Source organism: Protopterus annectens, chromosome 16.part0 (assembly GCF_019279795.1).
Source record: "Protopterus annectens isolate FY-2018-M chromosome 16.part0, PAN1.0, whole genome shotgun sequence".
In the NCBI taxonomy this organism is placed as follows: domain Eukaryota; kingdom Metazoa; phylum Chordata; order Ceratodontiformes; family Protopteridae; genus Protopterus; species Protopterus annectens.
The window spans coordinates 674,874,999-674,896,722 of NC_056750.1; the positions used below are offsets into that span (position 1 = coordinate 674,874,999).

Genomic DNA, 21,724 nt, shown 5'->3' on the forward strand with positions numbered 1-21,724 from the left:
CTCTTTCTCTTCCCCTCACTCTCTCTCTTCCTGTTTGGCTACAGATTACTCAAGATTCCTGGGTTCTGCCCATCATTCACCCGGGGTATTTCACTGTGTGGAAATTCCTTCCCACTTTTTATGGGTATTCCTCATCCCTCTCGGGGACAACTCTCCTTTTTCTGCAGAGGTGCTTCGTGACCTTTTGACTCTGTACTGTTCAGGTTGTGCCTCTGTCCCAAAGGGGGGAGGGTATTATACTCCCTGATGTTTCTAGTACCCAGAATGGAGGATACTTGGAGACTAATTCTAGACCTGTCGCATACTTTTCTGAGGGTGCCCAATTTTCGAATGCTGTCCCTTCAGACTTTGTTCCCTCTTTTGCTTCCTCAAGCTGATATGGTGTGTTTGGATGTCAAGGATGCTTATCTCCATTTTCTGATTAATCCTGTTTTCAGAAAGTTTTTGCATTTCTCTGTTGCTTTCTGGCATTTTCAGTTCTCTACTTCACCCTTTGGCCTTTCTACTGCCCCATGGGTATTCACCAAATGCCTTGCTCATGGGATTGCTTTTAGCAACCTTCAGGGGATCCAGTTATTTCCCTGCTTGGATAACCTACTGTTTCACGTATAATCTCCAGATGTCTTGTTGCAAAATCTCCATTTTGCCATCTCTCTTCAAACAGTCTTCTCTGACTCCTTCTCAGGACCATTTGTTTTGGGTTGCAGTATTCAGACTGTGCCTTTCTGGCATCTCTACCTCCTCACAAGACCTTGACACTCATCTCCTCCTTTCAAACTCTTCTTCCTCTGGCTTCCACTACAACCAAGGAGTTTCTGAGAGCTCTGGGTTTCATGGCATCCACCATCCCTATGCTCCCTCTGGCTAAATTTCACATGAAGTTTCATTGGTTCCTGAAGTCAGTTTGGCTTCAGCATGCTCATAACGTAGAATTAGTTTTTCTTCTACTTCGTCTTTAAAAGGGACTCCACTGGTGGATCCAGAAATGTTCCTTAAATCCAGGGCTCCCTTTTCATCCCCCTTTTCCCTCTCAGGATCTGTTCACAGATGCTTCAGATGTGGGATGAGGAGCAGCTTTTGTCTCTCTAAAAGTGCAGGTGATCCGGTGGTCTCCAACAGAAAGAGCACATCAATGTCAGAGATGAGAGCCCTTCTGCTGGCTCTTAAGGCTTTTCATTCTATTTTCTCCCTGTGACCTCACAAGGTGTTTACAGACAACACCACACTAATGTGGTATATAAACAAACTGGAGGAACACGATCTTATCTTTGCCATTTGGCACTCCTGGGGGATCTTGCTGTCCAGTATCAAGTGACTCTTCAGGCAGTTTACATTCCCTGTGGTTAAAACATTGTAGCAGACACACTGAGCAGGTCCTTAACTCAATCCCACGAATGGATGCTTCACAGGGATGTGTTTCTAGACATTATCCACCAGTGGGGTGGTACTCAAATAGATCTGTTTGCCTCCACTCTGAATAGGCTACTTCCTCCATTTTGTGACAGAGTCCCAGGTTTCCCAGGTCCTTTGGTGAGGAAGGTGGACATCCTCTCTCTTTCTTGGAAGGGGATGTTTCATTATGCTTTCCCTCCTTTTCCTGTCATTCCAAAAGTCTTGTTCAGAATTCATCAGGATGTCCCCAAAATTCGTTGGCGATTCCTGTTTGGCTGAGGCAGCATTGCTTATTGCTTTTGCATTTAGCCAAGGGTAGTTATCACAAGTTACCTCACAGGGTGAACCTACTCAACAAGACAAGGGATCTGTCATCCACCCCACTTGTCCATTCTTCAGCTGATTTTGGGTGATAGGATTTTGATTCTATATAGACACCTTTTTTCTAAGGATTTGCTTAGGGTCCTACAGGAGGCCAGGAAATCCAACTTATCCAAATGGAAGAGGTTTTCTGTTTGGTGTCTTTATTGTAACATGTATCCACTTTTTTGTGGATTTTCCTTTGGCTCTCTCTTATCTGTATGAATTGCTAAATGCTGGGTTGGCTTATTCTTCTGTTAAGGCCCACTTATTGGCTATTTCTGCTTGTCTGCCTTTATCTCCTTCAGCTTCTAGGTTTGAAGCTAAACAATTCCTTAAAGATGTTCTTTGTGTTAGGCCTTCCAAGAACCCTGTTTCTCCTCCTCAGGATATTTTGTTTTGGAGAAATTGACTCTGGCTCCTTTTGAGCCTGCATCTTCAGCTTCCTTGCAACATTGCTCTTGGAAAACTGTTCTTTTGTTAGCCCTTATTTCTGCCAGACTGGTTTCTGAGCTTCAAGCTGTTATGGCTTGTCCTCCTTTTTTGGTGTTTCATAAGGACAGGATGTTCTTGCATTCTAAACCTGCTTTTATACCTAAAGTGGTGAGTGAGTTGTGCTCTAATCAGTGTATTCATTTGCCCACTTTTTCCTTCTCCACAGTCTGGTAGTGAGAAGGTGCTGCACATGTTGCATGTACATAGACAACTCAGCTTTTATTTGAATTGAGACCATTAGGAAATATGATCAGCTCTGTTTCCTTTCATCCCAAGTCATTGGGATTAGCTGTCTCCAGGCAGACTTTCTTGGATTTCAAAAGCTATTTCTTTTTGATGGTATTTTCTTGGTAAGAGGCTTCCTTATTCTGTAAAGGCTCATTCTACTAGAGTTGTCTTCTGGTGCTTTATTAAAGGATTTGGATATTAACTCTTTGTTAAGGCAGCTGTCTGGACTTCTACTTTTACCAAGTAGTACAAGTTGGATGGAATTTCCAGACCTAGAGCTGGTTTTGTGGTCATTCATGGTTTCCTAGAGAGTTCTGTCTGTCCTTCCTCCTCTCAAGTTTCTTCCTTAGCATTGGCACTCTACCCAATGTTATGAATACTGCAACATTGAAATGGAAGGACATACTACAGTTGTGTAAAATGTTGCCGTAACAGTAGATGCCCTTCTGTTGACTGTTGCAGTATTCACTCCCTCCCTCCTCCCCCTGGTCCATTTGTGTTTTGGATGTACTGGTTACCTCTTTGCTTTTCTCAGACTGGCATTCCTACTGGGGCTTTCACTTCTGAGGATGGTATGTCCAAATGTCACCTTTATGCCCTATGCTAAGTGAGGAGCATAAATCTGATGTACAGCATACCTTAAAGCAACCTAAGGCTTTGGTAAACTGGCCGGACGTTGGGCTGCCCTAGGCAGGGGATCCCTAACATTATGAATACAGCAACAGTGAAGAGAAGGACATAAGGTTTTACACAATTGTATATTCTCTCAATTACTCTTGGTGGTGGTGAAATTCCAGAGGGTATTCACAAAGTGTTTTGTTGTAGTCCCTGCTTATTGCAGACTTTAGGGGATTCACATCTTTCCATATCTGGATAATTATTTTATCTTTGCAGACTTTTTTTTTATAGTTGCCAAGAGAAATTACAAGCTGTTCAGTCATCATTTCAGCCTGGGTTTTTAAATCAACCTTCAGAAACCTTCTTATTCCTTCCCACGGAATTGTATTCCTGAGAAGATCCTTTCCTTCCCCAAATGTAGTGATGTCCCTGCAGTTCTGCATGGGGATTTATCAGAATTTGGGGATTAACAGGCCAGTCTCCACAGAAGGAAACTTCATCTTGAGGTCTTTCTAGAATTGATCCAGCTGTGGGAACAACTCAAGTAGATTTTTACCTCTTTCAAAACAGACAAATAGAGAAATTCTGTTTCAGAACTTAGAAACAAACCTGGAAGATAGAGACCTTCATATTACCATGGATGGGGATACTGCTGTATGCTTCTCCACTGATAACCACGGTTTCTCTGAGGTTGCGAAGGGACTCTAAAAATTGTGGTGCTGACTCCCTTTTAGCTCAGGTAGCAGTGATTTCCCCCATCTTTTCATTCTGGCTAAGGTCAATTACCACAAGGTTCCCCATACACTAGATTTTCTCTCACAAAATAGGGATTGATGTACCCCAACCTGAGAAATCTTAAGCTAACTGCCTGGTTGATAGTGTGCGAGTACTTTTTAGGAACCTGTTTTCTGAGGATGTGTAGCGGTTACTGAAGGATATGAAAAACCTGCTACCCGGAAATCATATATGTGCAAGTGGAAAATATGTTCTGTTTGGTGCCAGTTCAAGAACCAGGACCTTCAGACCTGGCTGCCTTTGGTTCTTTATTATTTTTGTGCATTACTGTTCTCTGGCCTTTTTTATTTCTCTTTCAAGTTGAACTTATTGGACATTTATGCTCATCTGCCCTTTGATTCCACCCTTTCTAACAATGCTCAAGTTGGTCTTTAAAAAGGGATTTTGCACATCTTTCCATCTAGGAAACTGGTGGCTCCTTGGGATCGTAACTTTATTTTTGAAAAGCCTACTCTGTCTCCATTTGGTCCAGCTCATCAGACTGAATTGAGGTTCTTGACATGTAATCCTGTTTTATTCCTTGTTCTGATATCTGCTAGAAGATTAAATGAATAAGCCCTAATGGTGACTCAGTCCTACCTCTTCTGTCACAAGGGCAGGGTTTCTTTGAGAACTAACCCTTTAATGCCTAAAGTAATCACAACATTTACTTTAAGCTGCCGGACTAATTTCCACCCCCCTCCCCCAAACCAATAAAAAAGGGAGCAAAGATTTCAAGCTCTGGCTGTCCATATTGCTCAGATGCTACTTAGAAAAAAGACTAGAGTCTTCAGGAAAGCTGATCTGCTGTTTGTCTCCTGCAAGAGTATGGACAAGAAGGGACAGCCGACCATTTCCGGTGTTTGTTTCATGCTTTTTTTGTTAAACTCACCATAATAAGCCACTTCCAGCAGAGTTTAAAGTATTAGATTGGATTCCCCTTTTGGCTTTGCTAGGACTATTCTTCATGAGCTCCTGGAGTCTTTATTGGTATTATAAGCTGTGGTGATCTACCGGTTTCACTGGCTACTGCAGCTGTGATCTATGATTGAACATAGAGTTGTGTAAGTAAACTTGCCATAACAGTACATGCTCTTTTATAGATCACTATTGCAGTACCTCCCCCTCCGTCCAACCTAACCCCACCCCCTTTTTTCTGGTTTTCTCTCTTGTTTTGAGGGAGTGTGAATATTTCACCCTTTTGTACATAGTTTACTGCTTGGTTTGTTTCCTAGCATTGTTCTGCAGGGTTCTTGCCTCCTTTTTGGGCCGAAAGTACTCTGAAGCTTTTTTTTTCTTTTTGCACTCTGTCTCTATATGTAGCTCTGCTCGAGCTGCTGACATGATATGTGGAGGGCAGTCTTTAGCTTTGAAAGCTGTCAGGTCCTTTGGGTATAGCACATGTATAGCTTAGGCTACTGCAGCAGAGGTCTAGTATAAGCTACTGTTATTGTACATTTACATACACATCTGTACTTGACAGTAACACAGTCTTCAAGTTTCACTTACCCTGCATTTTTGGGTTTGCCTTTTGTACGGGATCAGAAGATTTTGAATTGTTTGATGGTATTGTGAGGTAGTATTTGCACAAGTTGATATATGAAAAGTCTTAAGAGATTTGATTTTTCACACATCCCATCAAAAAGCTCCCTTTTTCCTTGAGATTTGAATTTCATTTTAGAAATTTGACCTTACCACTTTTAGAAACCCATATCTTTATTTCATGGAATACCTTAATTTTGTAGATGTTACTAATATTCTTCTTCTTTCGGCTTTTCCCGGTTAGGGGTCACCACAGCAGATCACCTGTCTGCTCATGATTGGCAGTGGAGTTTTACAGTGTCGAGTTGCCAACCCGGCGCCCAACCTTCCACAGAAGGCACACACATGCACACACTCACACCTAGGGCCATTTTAGTGTCTCCAATCCACCTGTATTGTTACTGGTAGGATTAAATCCTGATCTTAGTAAAGTAAAGGGGAAATCCAGTTACCTGTTCGCATATACAAGCCAACAGCAGTCTAATTAAAGGCTTGAAGATGATGACAGTGCAGTGCCAAGGCTGCCATGCATAAACCACCATGATGGTATTCATGGATAATCTCACTCCCCAAAGAGCTTTACATTTAATGTAGAATGAGTGACTGACCATAGAGTACCCAGCAATTAAGATACTTAGTCAGGAAAGCAGCCGGAAGTATGTTACTGCTGTTAAGAGTTTGTATTTAAGGCTTGATCATGTGAGGGACCATTTGCAGTTGTCTATAATGACAGGGTTACTTTGCAGATCTTCTCTACATTTCTACCAGTTATAGTTACTGGGTTTATTCCAGTTCTTTTTATTTTGCAGTCCAAGCTAATTGTGATGGGAAATAACAGTGGTGGAAAAGGTCCACTCCTCCTGTTACAAGTATTCCTTCTACACTGAGGGTGGTTGCCCAGTTAGAGAGATTAGACTGATAAAACAGTCTGTGTTTAGACAAGTAACTGAAATGGTGACTGGACTGTAGATGGCCATAACCCAGTTCTCCTGTAGAGTCTGATGATGTGGTAGGTACTGTGTAACTTTTCTGTTTTGCTTTGTACTACCAGGTATGAAGATGATGTATGCTTAAAATGTTTATTACAGCCTTATGCTTAACTTGGAGCTGACTGCTTAATTTGTAGACTATTCATGTCACATGGTTCTGAAGTTAACTTGAAGAATAAGGAAGGTGAAACACCTCTCGAGTGTGCCAGTCTGAATTCTGAAGTTTGGATGGCTCTTCATTTGAAGAAAAAGGAAAAAGATGGAATCCATGAGCAGCCCAGTGACCACGAAAAGACAATTTGCAGGTAGAGGTTACACTTATTTCAGCAGTACTAGCAGAGAAATCCTGGAGTAAAAAGCATCTCTTGACTTTATTATTGTACTTTAAAGTATGTGCTGAACAGAGGTAGTGGATGAAGAAAAAAACACCAAATTGAATGTAAATATTTCCATCTTATCAAGCACGCAGTGAAGTAATAGATTTGTTTTTGATTGCTGTAAGATTTTTTTTTTCATTTTCTTTATTACTTTGACAGGCAAATCCAGATTAGAGGCTTCATATTTGTTTCATAAGTCAGTGAAAGATATTGCTTAAATATGTTAAGTTTGTAAAGGTAGTAGTAGCATAGATAATCACAGTAATAGAACTTTAAGACTTTAGCTTTGCTTGTATATATTTTGGTGTGTACGTACCTATCTATACATATGTATTTATCTATCTGTATGTGTGTGTATGTGTGCGCGCACGTATATATATGTATGCATATATATATATATATATATATATATATAATATATGGGTCTACTTTGACTCACCAAATGTTCAGTTATCTGAATCATAGTTGGCGGACTCCACTTCCCTGGGAAACAAACCAATTGGATTCCAGGGTGAACTTTGCCCTTTTCCCAGTGTAGTACTATCTCAGAGTTGAATTATTTTGTTAGGGGGGGGGTTGTGGGGGGGGGGTAAAGCCCACCACTTGGGTGGGTTTAGCTTCCTTCCATTGAGTTTTTTTCACAATGGTCAAGTGGTTTGTTTCCCCAGGGCAAGAATCTCGGTAGTCCGTGCTTTCAGTGAAATCGTCTTTTGCTGAAATGGAGTCAACCAACTAAGATTTTAATAATTGAAAGTTCAGTGAGTTAAAGTAAACCCATATAGATATATCTGTGTGTGTGTACATGTATAATATATATATATATATATATGTATATATATGTGTGTGTGTGTGTGTGTATGGTTATATTCTCTATGCATTTTTGGGCTATGCTGGTAGTGTATCTTAACTTCCTGCATTTTGTAGACAAAAGGGCTCTTGTATGAATGGTGTTTCCTCAGTTTAATGTTAAATATTTTAATAGAAAACTAACATGAGGGTGCTTTGAAGATGATAGTAAAAGTTTATAAATCACTTTTAAGCTGAATTCTGCTGAGTGTGAAAGGTAGCGCTAAATGCCAAAAGGTAATGGAGTGCATAGCTTGTTGAGTAAACTCTCAATAGGACACAGTTAAGGCTGTAAATAGAATAATCTGTTCAGGTTTAGAAGCAGAACGGAATGCATGACGTTACTGTGTTCAGGTTGAACGGGTAGAAAAGTATAGTCCCAAAACTGTGCTGTGAATTGAGCGAGTGCCCCAGGGTACGTTTTGGCAAGTGTGTCTAAAAGGCCCTTTTGCTTCTTTTGCAGAAAGCAGTAAACAGATGTTTGAGTCACAGTTTTCAGTAGAGCAGGGCAAGTTAGCAGTTCTCTGCTTTAGTTTCCCTTCATCTGCATGGCAGACAACTTGCTTCAGTGTGTCCACTCCCGCACATGACTGGTGAGAATCTGATCTTGAGTCTCAAATGACAACAGTTCTGTTTTGTGGCGATGTTACTCTGAATGTTAGCTCCCAGGGTCTTTCATCTTTGATGTGTGGCCACTTTGTGAACTTAAGGTGTTCGTTTACATACAACTTTGTCCCACTGTATAACGGCAAAGGAACAAACAGTGCAAACACAACTAATAACCACAAAAGCACTGTATAGAGTAAAGCGATGCACAGGACAGCTCAGGAATATAATCACATAACAGTTTATTATTAAACATCACGAGTAGCACAAACACGTTTTTCGTCACAAATTCAGACTTCATCAGTCTGATGAAGTCTGAATTTGTGACGAAAAACGTGTTTGTGCTACTCGTGACGTTTAATAATAAACTGTTATGTGATTATATTCTGTCCGGTGTATCGCTTTACTCTATACAGTGCTTTTGTGGTTATTTGTCCCACTGTATCTTACTCTCATGGATACTATTTATTCTGCCACACCTAGTACCTATTTCTCTGAGCTAGTCCTCAACTTCAGTGACTGCAAAAAACAGTCTTCATTCATGCATGTGAAACATCCAGGATGATCTGCCTCTTAAGAGATGTGAAAAGATGAAGTGTCTATTAAACATTGACTAATCTAAAAATTAGTCCCTAGAGACCCATGTCCAATCTACCATTATTGCTTAGGGAGCATCAGTGGGGAATTCAAGAAATGTTTTGTGATTAAGTTTTAGAACTTTTCATAGGTGTCTTCTAATTGTTGGAGATTGGCCATATTCATACTCCATTATTATGAGTCCCTGTTAATTGAGCGTTTGTCAAGTTTTCATATCAGGCATGGGGTTGTCATGGTTGTAGCTACTGCAGGATTAAGTGCAAGTTGGGGAGGGTGATGTCTCCAACCACTGTTCTGTGTCAGCTTCCTCTCCCTTTGCTTCCTAAGTGGCGCACAGTAAAAATGCACAGACCCTTTAAAGTCTTCCAGATTCTCAGAGAAGGAGGCTTGGATGATCTTCTCCTTTTGCAGAAGTGGGATCTCATCTGCTACCATGCACACATCTTCATTCTATGACTCTGGTTCAAAACACATTGCACATTACTCCATTCATACCCTAAAGTCTACTTCCAAAGATCTTTCTTTAGGAGAATTGTTCTGGCCATTTCATTAAGTTTGTGACTGGCTTTTCAAAGAGTATGTCTTTTGCCAAATAGCATATCTGGGAGTTTGTTCATGTTTTGAAACCTTAATTTTTGTTATACATCCTTTGTTGGGTTTATACCACATTGTCTGTAAGGAGAACTGCTGTCCAAACACCTTGTCACTAGGCCCAAAAAAGCAACTGAAATGTGTTCTTTTTCCAGTGACTTCCTTTTTTTATCTAAAACATTGTCAGTCGATGAAGATGTCCGTTTAAGTTTCAATGTCTCCAGTGTAATCATAGATTTTATTCCAGATTTCTAACTGGAGTTGAGTGCATTAGAAAAGCATAGACAGTGTGATCTTCTGCTTAAGAGTTGTGTATAAATAATGGCCAGTTGTTTAAGATTCAGAGGCCTTTTTTAAAGGAAGCCTTTGTGAAGTTTTATTGTGTACAGTACCTGTTCCCTAATATGTTTTAGAGCTTAACTGGTGAAAAAGCTAAGAAGGCAGTTCATCAATCCACACCCCCATTCCCCCTTTTTTGCACATGGGGGTTGGGATGTCGTTTCAACAATGATAGTCATCTAGAGCCAAGGTTTACAATGACAAATTGTGTGGTATGGCTGATATGATGTGCAGCTATACAGAAGCAGGCATGTTTCTCAGATGGCACGTCAGCAGACAAATGCACACAGTACACTCTTCTTTGGACCTGTAGGACCAGAGGATAGTGGGTTATCTTCTCACCGCAGATGATTTAATTGCAGACTCTGCAGTGCTCCATTCCTGAGTGTGTTGTCCTTCGGATGAGATTTTAAACCCAGGTCCCACCTTCTTCTGTTGTTGGTAACTTAGGTGGATGTGAAAGATCCTCTGGCATCTGTTGAAAATAATGTTTTTTCTATTGATGTATACATTCCATATTTATATATTTACAAATCTCCATACATTATAAACTTCAATTTACACATTTCCCCCAACTCCTTTATCCATCACCAAAACATTATTTTCTCCTGAATCTTTGTCAGTCCATTTTCCATTGTATTTGATTTCATTTAGTGTCTCGTTCCATATAGTCCATGAAACAAAATATTACTGTCCATTTTCTTCACTTTTTCCTGTTTTCATGCACTATAATAATTCCATTATGTCCATATATTTGCTCACATTTCAACTTTTCACTCCATTTAGTTTACTTATTTTTTTCCACAAATTAACTTTTTCACATTTCAAAAATGCATGCTCAGTCTCAAACTGTCCACATTTTATTACATATTTTGCCTTGCTTTTTCTTGTATGGCATATTTGCCTTAACTGGCAATTATCTTATAGACCATCACCTTAAAAAATCATTACATTCCTTTTTATAGTTAAATCTCATCATTATGGCTTTTGTTATCTATTTCTAAATCTTTCCATTGATCAGTACAATAAAATGTTTTCATAATATTTTAAGTACAATTCCTTAAAATTTTTTTCACATATGTTCTTTATTTTCCATAAGACTAGAGCTGAAGTAGGAGATTCATTTGTCTGCAACCTGTGGGTTATGGATCCGATATCGGATCCGAACCGGCATGGTTTACCAGCTATGGATCCGAGCTCTCAGCTCCTCCCCTCACCCATAATGCCCTGCTCTCCCTACATGACCTCAGATCTAGTTTGCCGCGCTGGTGACCAGATTGGTTTCTGAGAGCTCTACAGCTAAGTGTTTATTCAGCTATTTTTAGTGTTAAATTCAAAGTTTTTCCGACAGTTTTGTGTGAAAGTTTAGGTTTCCCTTGTAGCTTAAAGTTGTTTAGTTTTATTAACTTTTATAACTTTTAGTTTCCCTCCCCTCGCTGGTGTGTAGTGTGTGTTTGGGCCTGTGTTTGTTTGGTTAGTTAGATTTTACTTTTTAGACTAGTAAGTAAATAGCTAGTGTTCTTAGGATGTCTGAACAACCTAAGGCTATTTTTTCGAAGTGCTCCGAGTGTGGCCATAAGCTTTCCCCTGCTGATGGCCACACTCTGTGCGTTCGATGCCTTGGGGTTGAACACCTCACTTCTGGATGTTCCATTTGTGCAGGGTTCAACCCCAGGGCATTGAAGGAGCGGAGGTCGAAGCTGGTCCTAGCGGGACTTTTGCCCCCGGACTCGGCTCCGGCTACCACTCCTTCGGGGGGTACCGTGTCTACGGTTCCCTCCTCCCTGGCTCCCCCTCCTCCTCCTGGGACTCAACCTCCCTGTAGTGGTTTGGAGGAGAGGGAAGCAAGAAAGAAGGACCAGAGGGAGAAGCACCATAAGCGGCGGGCCGAGACCTCTGTTTCGGCCCCGCCTGCCAAGCGGGCTTCTCCTCCAGCCTCCTTGTCTGCTGGTTCTCCCCCTCCTCGGCTCCGGTCTCCTGTTTGCTTTTCACCGGGACCTGAGGAGGAGGAGACCCGATCTCCGTCGAGGCTATCGAGGAGGCACTCAAGGCCTACCTCGGTAGCCTCGTCGAGATCAACGTACAGTTTATCTGATGCTGATCTGGACCGGATGATGAGAAGGTTCATCCAGGCCCAGATGCAGATGGGAGTGCTCTGCCCCCTCTGGGGAGCTCGACCTTTCTTTAAACCTATAGCTCCTTCTCCGACCCGCTACCGGGTTCGAGCAGTTGGAGCCGAGCAGCTTCGGAGCGGGGTGGGTGGCGCCAATAGTACTGGTACCGGATCCGACCCTGCCCTCGAGTGCCGGATCCGACCTCGGAGCCTGGATCTGAGCTTCGGATCCGGGGGGATCAGTGCTCCTTCGGCGCCGTCCGTGTCGGAGCGCACTGCCCCCTCGGATCAGAGTGCTTTGGTGCCGGCTCCGATCCACTCTTCGGATCCTAGGGGGAGCCGATTATCGGATCCTTTGGTCGAGGTCGGCTCCCCCTCTGCTTTTGATGTAGTGTAGAGGGCCCTGTTGAGGGTTTCCGGACCCCCGGCACTTGCTTCGGCTCCGTCCCGCGCTCCATCTGCACTGGGCCAGGCTTCCACCATCCGGCCTTTGGGACAGCCCGCTCCTTTGCCCCAAGTTGTTCCTTTGGAACAGGTCACAGTTTGCGAGGAGTCCTCTGACAGCCCCCCGGAGGATGCCCCTCGCAAACATACGTGCAAAAGGAGGCACATAGACTCCCCAGAGTCTCTCACTGAAGACACGGACTTGGAGGAAGGGGAAGGCTCCCCAAGATCACCCCCCGAGGATGTCCCCTTTGGAGACATCATGGAAATGCTTCGCATAAGGGGGGGGTGGTCTGCCCCCAAGTCTTCCTCGGACGAGTCAGTGTTTTTGGAGGCATTTGAAGCGGGCCCGTCTACCTCTTGGGTGTCCCCTCCTGCCGACCCCCTGGTGGACCTGATTACCACCAGGGCGTGGAAGGAACCGGACACCGTGGAGCCAATCCCAAAAAGGCCTGACCGTATACTTAGTCCCCCGGCTGACCGTGCCCATTGGAGTAAGGGGCCTCCGGTAGATGCCATGTTGACGGCGGCAGCCACCAAGAGGGAACTTGCTCAGGAGAGTCCCTCAGTCCATCCCCCGAGCAAGGAGTCTCGGATGATGGACCGCTTGGGGAAGTGGATGTTTAGTTCAGCGACCTTTTCAGTAAGGGCGCTGAACTACCTGGCACATGTGATTAGGATGCAGCGCGACCTTATCAAGGAATACGCTGCATCACCCCCAGAGTCCATGTCGGAGGAGGACAAGTTGTTGCACTCCACCCGTATGGCCACTCTCAGGTCCATGACTAATACCTCTATGCGGTTACTGTCCCATGCTACGGAAGGTGCCGCTAGAGCCGCAGGGGCAGGCCTAGTTAATAGACGTCAGGCCTGGCTCCGTCATTGCGATTTCACGGAGCCCTTCAAGGCGTCTTTTGCGAATGCTCCCTACGATGGTTCTACCCTCTTTGGCAAAACGGTTCGTGATACCTTGACCCAGAGCGAAAAGGACGGGAAGACACTGTCTGCCGTCGGAATCCGCTTCTCTGTGCCCCAGAGGCCCTATTCTAGGAACCAAAAGGGCCAGAAGAAGATGTGGTTCCGGAAGTCGTAGCAATCCCAACCCGCTCCGGACAACCAGTCCTTCCGTGGCAGAGGAGGACAGGGAGGATGCCGCCCCAGGGGCAGAGGGGCTCCCAGGAACTTCGGGTCCAGAGAACCCTTCTCTGAACGGCCCGCGCAGCAGCCCTGAAGGGTTGCCCGGCTACTCCACTCTGGAGGCAGTCGGGGGACGTTTTTCGGAGCACCTAGCGGCATGGGAGTCCATAACATCAGACCGCTGGGTCCTCTGCATCATATCCAGAGGATACCTCATCCCATTTCATCACATTCCAAAATTGAAGTCCCTCCCCGACGTTCCACCCGGTCAGTGGGAGGCCGCTTTGGCAGAAATTGGCCATCTGCTAAAGAAAAGAGCCATCCAGCTCGTCCCCCCAGACCAGATCGGATCAGGGTTCTACTCCAGGTTCTTTTTAGTGCCAACAAAGACGGGGGATCTAAGACCAATATTAGACCTTTCAGTCTTGAACCTGGCAGTTCCCAAAGAGAAGTTCCGAATGGTCACATTGCAGTCTATTCTCCCCCTTCTGGGAGAAAATCACTGGATGTGCTCCATAGACCTCAAGGATGCGTACTACCATATACTAATGGACAGGCGCTCCAGGAGGTTTCTCCACTTCCGGCTGGGAGCCAGTCACTACCAATTCCGGGTCCTTCCCTTTGGTCTCACCACAGCCCCCAGGGTGTTCACCAAGGTATTAGCAGTGGTAGCGGCCCACCTGAGGCTTCAGGGGGTGCAGGTCTTCCCTTACCTGGATGACTGGCTTCTCACCACTCCAACAAGGCATCTACTGTTATTGGCGCGAGATTCCTTTCTCCATCTAGCTCCCCGTCTGGGCATCACAATAAATACAGAAAAATCCAACCTAGCTCCTACGCAGTTCATAGATTTTATAGGTGCCAGGTTAGACACGAGACGGTTAAGAGCCTTCCTCACTGCGGACAGAATTCAAAATCTGCAGCTCCAGGTGCGGGCCATTCTCCACTCCAGCTCAGTTCCGGCGGAGTTGGTCCTGAGGGCTCTAGGGTCCATGGCAGCAGCGATAGCTCTTCTTCTTCTCACCAGGTTCAATGTGCGCATCCTTCAATGGACACTCCTAGTTCAGTGGTCTTATCTTGCTCTTCCTATGCATCATCCCATTGCGATCAGCAAGGCTTGCAAGCAGTCCCTCCTGTGGTGGCTCCACTCTCCAGATCTCCACAGAGGCCGCCCCTTTTGTGCTTCTCCCCCTCTCGCCACGGTGACCACGGACGCCTCCCGCCTCGGGTGGGCGGGGGGGGGCATTTTTCAGGCCGGACGGTCCAAGGCACGTGGAACGATTCAGAGACCTTACTGCATATCAATGTTCTAGAGATGAGAGCAGTGCTCTTAGCGTTGCAAGCACTCCAGGCCTTTCTTCCCTTGGGAACTTTTGCGATTCAGTCAGACTACATGTCTGTCTGGTATATCAACAAACAGGGAGGAACCAGGTCTTACCCTCTTTGTCGAGAAGCCATGAGAGTGTGGGAATGGGCAATCTCCACCAACCGCTTTCTCATTGCAACGCATATTCCGGGTCGGTCCAACATCCTTGCGGACAAACTCAGTCGCACCATTCTCTCCCCTTACGAGTGGTCTCTCAATGCTCAAGTAGCGAAACGCATCTTCGCACGGTGGGGAACTCCTTGTTGCGATCTTTTTGCGTCTCCCTCAAACACCAAGTGCGACAGTTTTTTCGCTCTAATACCTCCTTCCGGAGATACCCCAAGAGACACTCTGGTGCATGCTTGGCCACCCGGTCTTCTTTATGCTTACCCCCTTTTGCCTCTCATGCTCCAAGTTCTTCAGAAAGCCTCTCGGTTGGGGTGCAGAATGATTCTCATTGCCCCATTCTGGCCTCGACAGATCTGGTTCCCTTTCCTAAGGTCTCACTCAGTGAATCCTCCTTGGATTCTAGATCCCATTCCGGATCTGATATCTCACCCATCCCACCTATCAACCCCGAATCTGGACAACCTGAAGCTGACCGCTTGGCTGCTCCAGTTCCACTCCTGATCAGGACTCCCGGTATTTTGTCTCCAGTTAAGGCCATCCTGGTGGTGGCTCATAAACCATCTACCAGGAAAATTTACCGCAGTAAGTGGAAACGATTCTCCATTTGGGCGGAGCGGCAAGGTCTAGACCCCTTCACAGTTCCCCTTCCTCTGGTGCTTGACTTTCTAACCACTCTCTTTAATGATGGTGCCAGCAGTTCCATGGTCAAAGTGCAACTTGTGGCAATTTCTCACTATCATATTGGTCAAGACTCCAGTCCACTGATGTCTGCCAAATTGTGTAAGATTTTCCTAAAAGGTACCTTTCTCCTCAGGCCCCCTGTAAAGCAAGTGGTTCCTCCTTGGGACCTCTCTTTGGTCCTTCAGGCCTTGACCGCTCCCCCCTTCGAACCTGCGGCTACGGTAGATCTGAAATTTTTGTCTTTCAAGACTACCTTTTTAGTAGCCATTACCTCGGCCAAGAGAGTTTCAGAACTTCAAGCCTTATTCGTCAAGCCTCCTTACTTGGTCTTTCATCCGGACCGTGTATACCTCAGGACCAACCCGTCCTTTCTTCCTAAGGTAGCTTCTGAAGCAAATATTAATCAGTTCATTAACCTCCCTGTTTTCTTTCCTAAATATCAAAACAAAGGTGAATACAAGCTACATTCCTTAGATGTTCACAGGCAACTTAGATTTTATCTAAACAGGACAGCTGGTCATAGGCAATCCGACCAGTTGTTTATTTCCTTTGCTAAATTCAATTTGGGTAAACCAATTTCCAAAGTCTCCTTATCACGCTGGATTTCGCAGTGCATCTTATTGGCTTATCAAGCTTCTGGAAGGCCCGCACTGGAGTACATGCCCATTCAACCCGGTCAGTTTCTACTTCAGCGGCCTTTAAAGCTAGGATTCCTCTGGATGATATTTGTTCAGCAGCCACTTGGGCTTCATCTCATACCTTTGTCCCACTACAAGTTGGATATTACATCTAGAGGTAGAGCATCCTTTGGCTCGTGCTCGAATATCCTTCCATGATGGCCACCCAAGATTCAGGTAGCTGGGGACTCTGTCCCACAGGTTGCAGACAAATGAATCTCCTACTTCAGATTTAGAAGTTATGTACTCACCATAACTTTCCATCTGAGTAGGTGTATTCATTTGTCTGCAACCATCCCTCCTATCCTGGCCTTGTCAGTTTCCTGCATATTATGTGTTACCCTTTTTAGGGTATTTCTATTGTTGGCAAACTCGATCTGAGGTCATGTAGGGAGAGCAGGGCATTATGGGTGAGGGGAGGAGCTGAGAGCTCGGATCCATAGCTGGAAAACCATGCCGGTTCGGATCCGATAGCGGATCCATAACCCACAGGTTGCAGACAAATGAATACACCTACTCAGATGGAACGTTATGGTGAGTACATAACTTCTAATTTTGTTTTGGTACTCTTTCATTACTTCATTCACAATGCCGTTACATCTTTTTTAACTTCCATTCCTTTTCACAGTTATTTGTATCACTTCTATCAAGTTTTTTTTTCCTTCATAATTCCTTTTAATACCTCATATAAAATTAAAGATGCTGCATGTACTATTGGGTTTATTAAACCCAAGCCTCCTTGCTCTTCTTTCATATATAGAATCTCTCTTGACTGGATTCAATCTAGAGGCCCATATAAAAGAAAATATAATCATCAGTACCTTTTCGTACTTCATAGGAATCGTGTAGATGTTTGCAACATAAACAGCTTTTCCTGTTACCATCGTGTTCAATAAGTGTGGGTTTCTTCTATAAGAAAATCTATATGATTTCCAAAAAAGTCTTATCCTTTAGTACTTGGAGTACATTATCCCATTATTGTCTTTATTCATTCCTTCCAAATATTATTCCTAATATAGCTATATATTTTTCATTGAACTCAATACCTTCTATCGTACCTTCACACCAAATCCTTTACTTTTTGCTTTATTTATGCTTAAATTATTTTTTAAATGTTATATTTATTCATTTACTTCCATCCATACTTTCTTTTTAACAGTTAGTACAATATCATCCACATAATTATACATTATTGGCATTTGGAACTTCCTTCATCGTTTTGTATCGACCGCTACTTGACATTTTATTTCCTTCACAATTACATTCATAACTAATGAGAAAATTACACTACTAGCTGGGCAGCCCTGCTTTATTCCACATTCTACTTTTATTTTTCCCCAGTCATATATCAATAGTTTCATGGTTCCTTTTGTAAAGTGATTTTATTACTTGTAAAATGTTTTGCTTATATTATATGCCTGCAAAATTCCCCATAATGATTTATATTGAATATTGTCATAGGCTTTACTTATATTCCGTATCATAACCTTCGCCTCTACATTTTTATTTATATCAGTTTTTCTTATCCATAATAACTCTTAACTTCCTTTTCTTCCAAATACATTTTCGTCATATGTTCTATTTTTTGTAACCTTTTTGTTCTCATGAAAATTTTATTCAGTGTTTTAGATCTCCAATTTTTTATCTCCTCTTTCCTTTTTCAAATATAAATTTTAAAACTCCTGTACATCTCTCTTTAATTCCACTTTCTAGCCATTCATTCATAAATTGTATAAAAAAATAAATTTTGCCTCTCAATTTCTTTATACATACCATATTCAATTCTGTCCATTCCTGTTGCAGAATTCACATTGATATCTTTTAAAATTTCATTCAGGTGTTCATCATGTTTCACTGTTGCAGTCATTACTCTTGGGTTATCCTGCTGGCAGGCTACCCTCAGTTGGCCAGAATTCCAAAGTCTAGGTCCGGCGTCGGTTGCTGTCTCCTCTTCCCTGACGTTAGTGCGCCAGGGGTATAAAAGATGCAGCCGATGTCATTCTCTTCAGTCTTTCTTGCCATGTGGTGCCCAAAGCAAAAGCAGTTCACAAGTGCTGGTCGGCCGACTCCTGAGATTTTCGAATCCGAATTTCAGAACCGAAGTCTTCATTAAAGCTAAGTACCCTGTTGGGGAAACTTTTTTTCTTGCTCCAGACCGATGTCAAAAAAAGTTAACAATTGTATTTCTTGTGGGAAGCAAATACCTCATAAGGATTTTCACTCTTACTGTATTCCTTGCCTAGGCCCTGATCACAACGTTACTAGCTGTCTGTTTTGTGCTAGATTTAACCAATGCACTATCAAGCATCGGTTCGATTTTGCATTTCATTACTTTGGCTGAAGATTTAATTATATTATGCCGTTGGAACAGCCGACAACCGGAGTTTACAAAAACGCAAGGACAAGAAAAAGGATAGGCATCCGAGGTCCAAAACAGACGACAATGCCTCTTCTAGGCCTGTCGCCGGTTTGCCGGCTCTCAGGTGCTTTTGCAGCCCCTAGCGCCCACTACCTCAGAGGCACAGGCCGCTACCGACTCCCACGTGGAGCTGACTTGGCCTCTGGATACTCAAGGTACTGGACACTCGGAAATCATTCCCTCAGATGGGTCCGGAGCCGCTGAGCAGGCATCGACTTCTGAGGGTGTCTTCAGACCTTCGCAACTATATAAGGACAAAGAAACAAGTACAGCATTCTCCTACTCAGACTTCCATGCCTAAAAAACAGATGCTCAAAATGGCTGAAGACCTAATTACTTTGATCAGGGGCTCCCATCCCCATCCGGATAAGAGGCCTAGGCAAGAGACAGAGTATGATTCTTCTGATCAGGTTTCTATTTCCTCTGATTCCGCTTCTGAACATGATTACTTCATGCTTCCCTATGAGAATTCTGATGCTGAAGAATCCGTTCCTTCAGCCTCTCCTCCTGAAGATTATTCTTTTGGGGAAACCCTGCATACTATGAGGGAGCATTTTCACTGGGAGGGCCAAGGTTATTCTGAATCTAAGAAAAGGCTCAGGGACTTTCTGCTACCTCCTCAGCACAGACCCCTTGCTATTCCACCTGTTCTAGACATTGTAGATGTATTTTCAGAGTCTGAACTGTCCCCTGACTCTTTACCCCCTGCACCTGCTAAGCCAGACAGATACTACAGGGTCCCAGATTCTCATAAATTCCTATACAAAAACCTCGCTGCTGACCCAGAAACTATATCTCAGGGTCCCAAAGGGGTTAAAGCTTCCACTGCAAAAAACTCTGTCCCCTCTAATAGGGATTCTAGGGCTCTAGACAGATGGGGGGGGGGGGGAGTCTACACTTCTGCTACCTTGGCTGTGAGGGCTTTAAATTGTCAGTTTCATATGCTTAAGTATCAGCAATATTTAATGTCACTGCTTAAACAGAAATTGTTGACATACTGAATGTTCAGAGAACAAGGAATTGCAGGATTTATTGCATGCAGCTGAACAAGTGGGAAAGCATACTTTGCAATGTAGTTATGATTCACTGGAGGCCTCTTGCAGGGCCGCTGTTACAGGTTCTGTTATTAGAAGGCATGCTTGGTTAAAGGAACAGAATCTGCCTGATCATGTTAAAGCAAAAGTATTAGATGCACCATTACAGCATGATACTTTGTTTGGTATTAAAACAGAAGAGGTGTTGAAAAAAGGGAGGATAAAGCTAAATCCATGCAGACAGGCAAGGATTTCTTACAGGTGCAGCCACCCAGGTTTAGCAGGAATTGGCCTTCTAAAAATTGGTAATTTCCAGTGTCAGACAGACCTCAAAGAGGCAGATCTCAGCCCCACGGCTCATACAGGCCTAAGCAATGGGGCGCTCCTACCTCCAAAAGCAGAGGAGACAAATCACAACCTTACAGGAAACAGTCCCAATGACTTTCCTCTACCAGATCCAAGCACTTTTCTTTCGACTGCCCACTTAGGGGGAAAACTAGCACTTTTTTCATCAAATTGGCAAATGGTTACCCAAGAAAAATGGGTCCTGAACATAGTGTCCCAAGGCTACAGGTTCCATTTTCACACTCTACCAAGGTCAAAGGGTATGCCAAACCTGCCACAAATCAATCAGCAGAAGCACAAAAACAAATTATAGCCCTCATGGACATGAGGGCCATTTAGCAAGTACCACAACAGGAGCAGGGGCAAGGATTTTACTCCAAACTATTCCTAGTACCCAGAAAGGACAAAACCTGAAGACCAATACTGGACCTGTCTATACTAAATACATTTCTGGAAGTTCCCAAATTCAAGATGTTGACTCTACAGCAACTACTGCCCATGCTGGGCAAAAAGGCTTGGCTCGTAACTTTGGACCTAAAAGAGGCATACCTGCATGTCCCAATCAGACAGTCTGGCAAAAGATACCTCAGATTCATAGCTGGATCAATGTATTACCAATTCTCTGCACTGCCCTTTGGCTTATCTACTGTGCCCAGGGTCTTCACAAAATGCCTGGCACCAGTAATTGCGTTTTTCAGACAAAAAAGGAATTCAAATATAACACTACTTGGACTGCCTAATTCAAGCAGAGAACAGACACTCTTCTAAAGCATCTGGCGTTTGTAAAAAGATTACTAATTGGCCTAGGGTAAACAGTAAATGAAAAGAAATCAAAACTAGTGCCCTCTCAAGAGATAATATTCCTGGGTGCAAGCTTAAATACAAATGCCCAGATGGCTTATCTCACACCAGACAAGCAAAAGCAACTGACTACTTATTTCAAGAAATTGGCAACAAAAACCCACTTATCTGCAAGGAAATTCCTGCAGGCCTTGGGTTTCATGGCATCCTGCATTCTACTAATTCCATATGCCAGACTGCATATGAGGAAACTACAATGGTATCTAAAAAGTGTTTGGACTCAGCATTGCGACAGCCTGGAGACAGTAATTGCACTCATCCCCTGCCTACAACAGGAGTTTTGATGGTGGGCAGAAGCCTGTCACCACAACCAGGCTTTGCCATTCAGTTTACCCACAGCCAGACAGACACTGACAACGGATGCATCAGATTATGCCTGGGGGGCCCATATGGCAGGAAAATGTACTCAGGGCACATGGCCTGCAAACCAGATGCATCTTCACATCAATCAAAAAGAGATGCTAGCTGTTCAAAATGCCCTGACAGCTTTCAAGGACCTGCTTCATCCAGGACAGTTACTGATGAAGACAGACAACACTACTGTCATGTGGTATTATAAACAAGCAGGGAGGTACACATTCCTACCCCCTCTGCAGACAAGCAATGACCTTATGGGACACAGCATTGGGTCTTCATGTTCACCTGCAAGCACAATTCCTGCCAGGAAAAACAAATACTCTGGCAGATGAACTAAGCAGAACCTCATGGATCCCCATGAATGGAAACTGGATCCACAAGTCTTCCGCATGATAATAAGGAAATGG

General features: G+C 43.7%; 1 protein-coding gene across 1 annotated transcript in view; it reads left to right on the plus strand.

Moving 5' to 3' along the window:
- Positions 1–21,724, plus strand: part of EHMT1 (euchromatic histone lysine methyltransferase 1) — a 1,716,251-nt gene that overhangs the window by 1,286,046 nt on the left and 408,481 nt on the right. Inside the window, exon 23 of the mRNA XM_044058169.1 lies at positions 6,536–6,703. Within this exon, the coding sequence (XP_043914104.1) occupies positions 6,536–6,703 (168 nt within the window). The remainder of the gene's footprint in view (positions 1–6,535; positions 6,704–21,724) is intronic.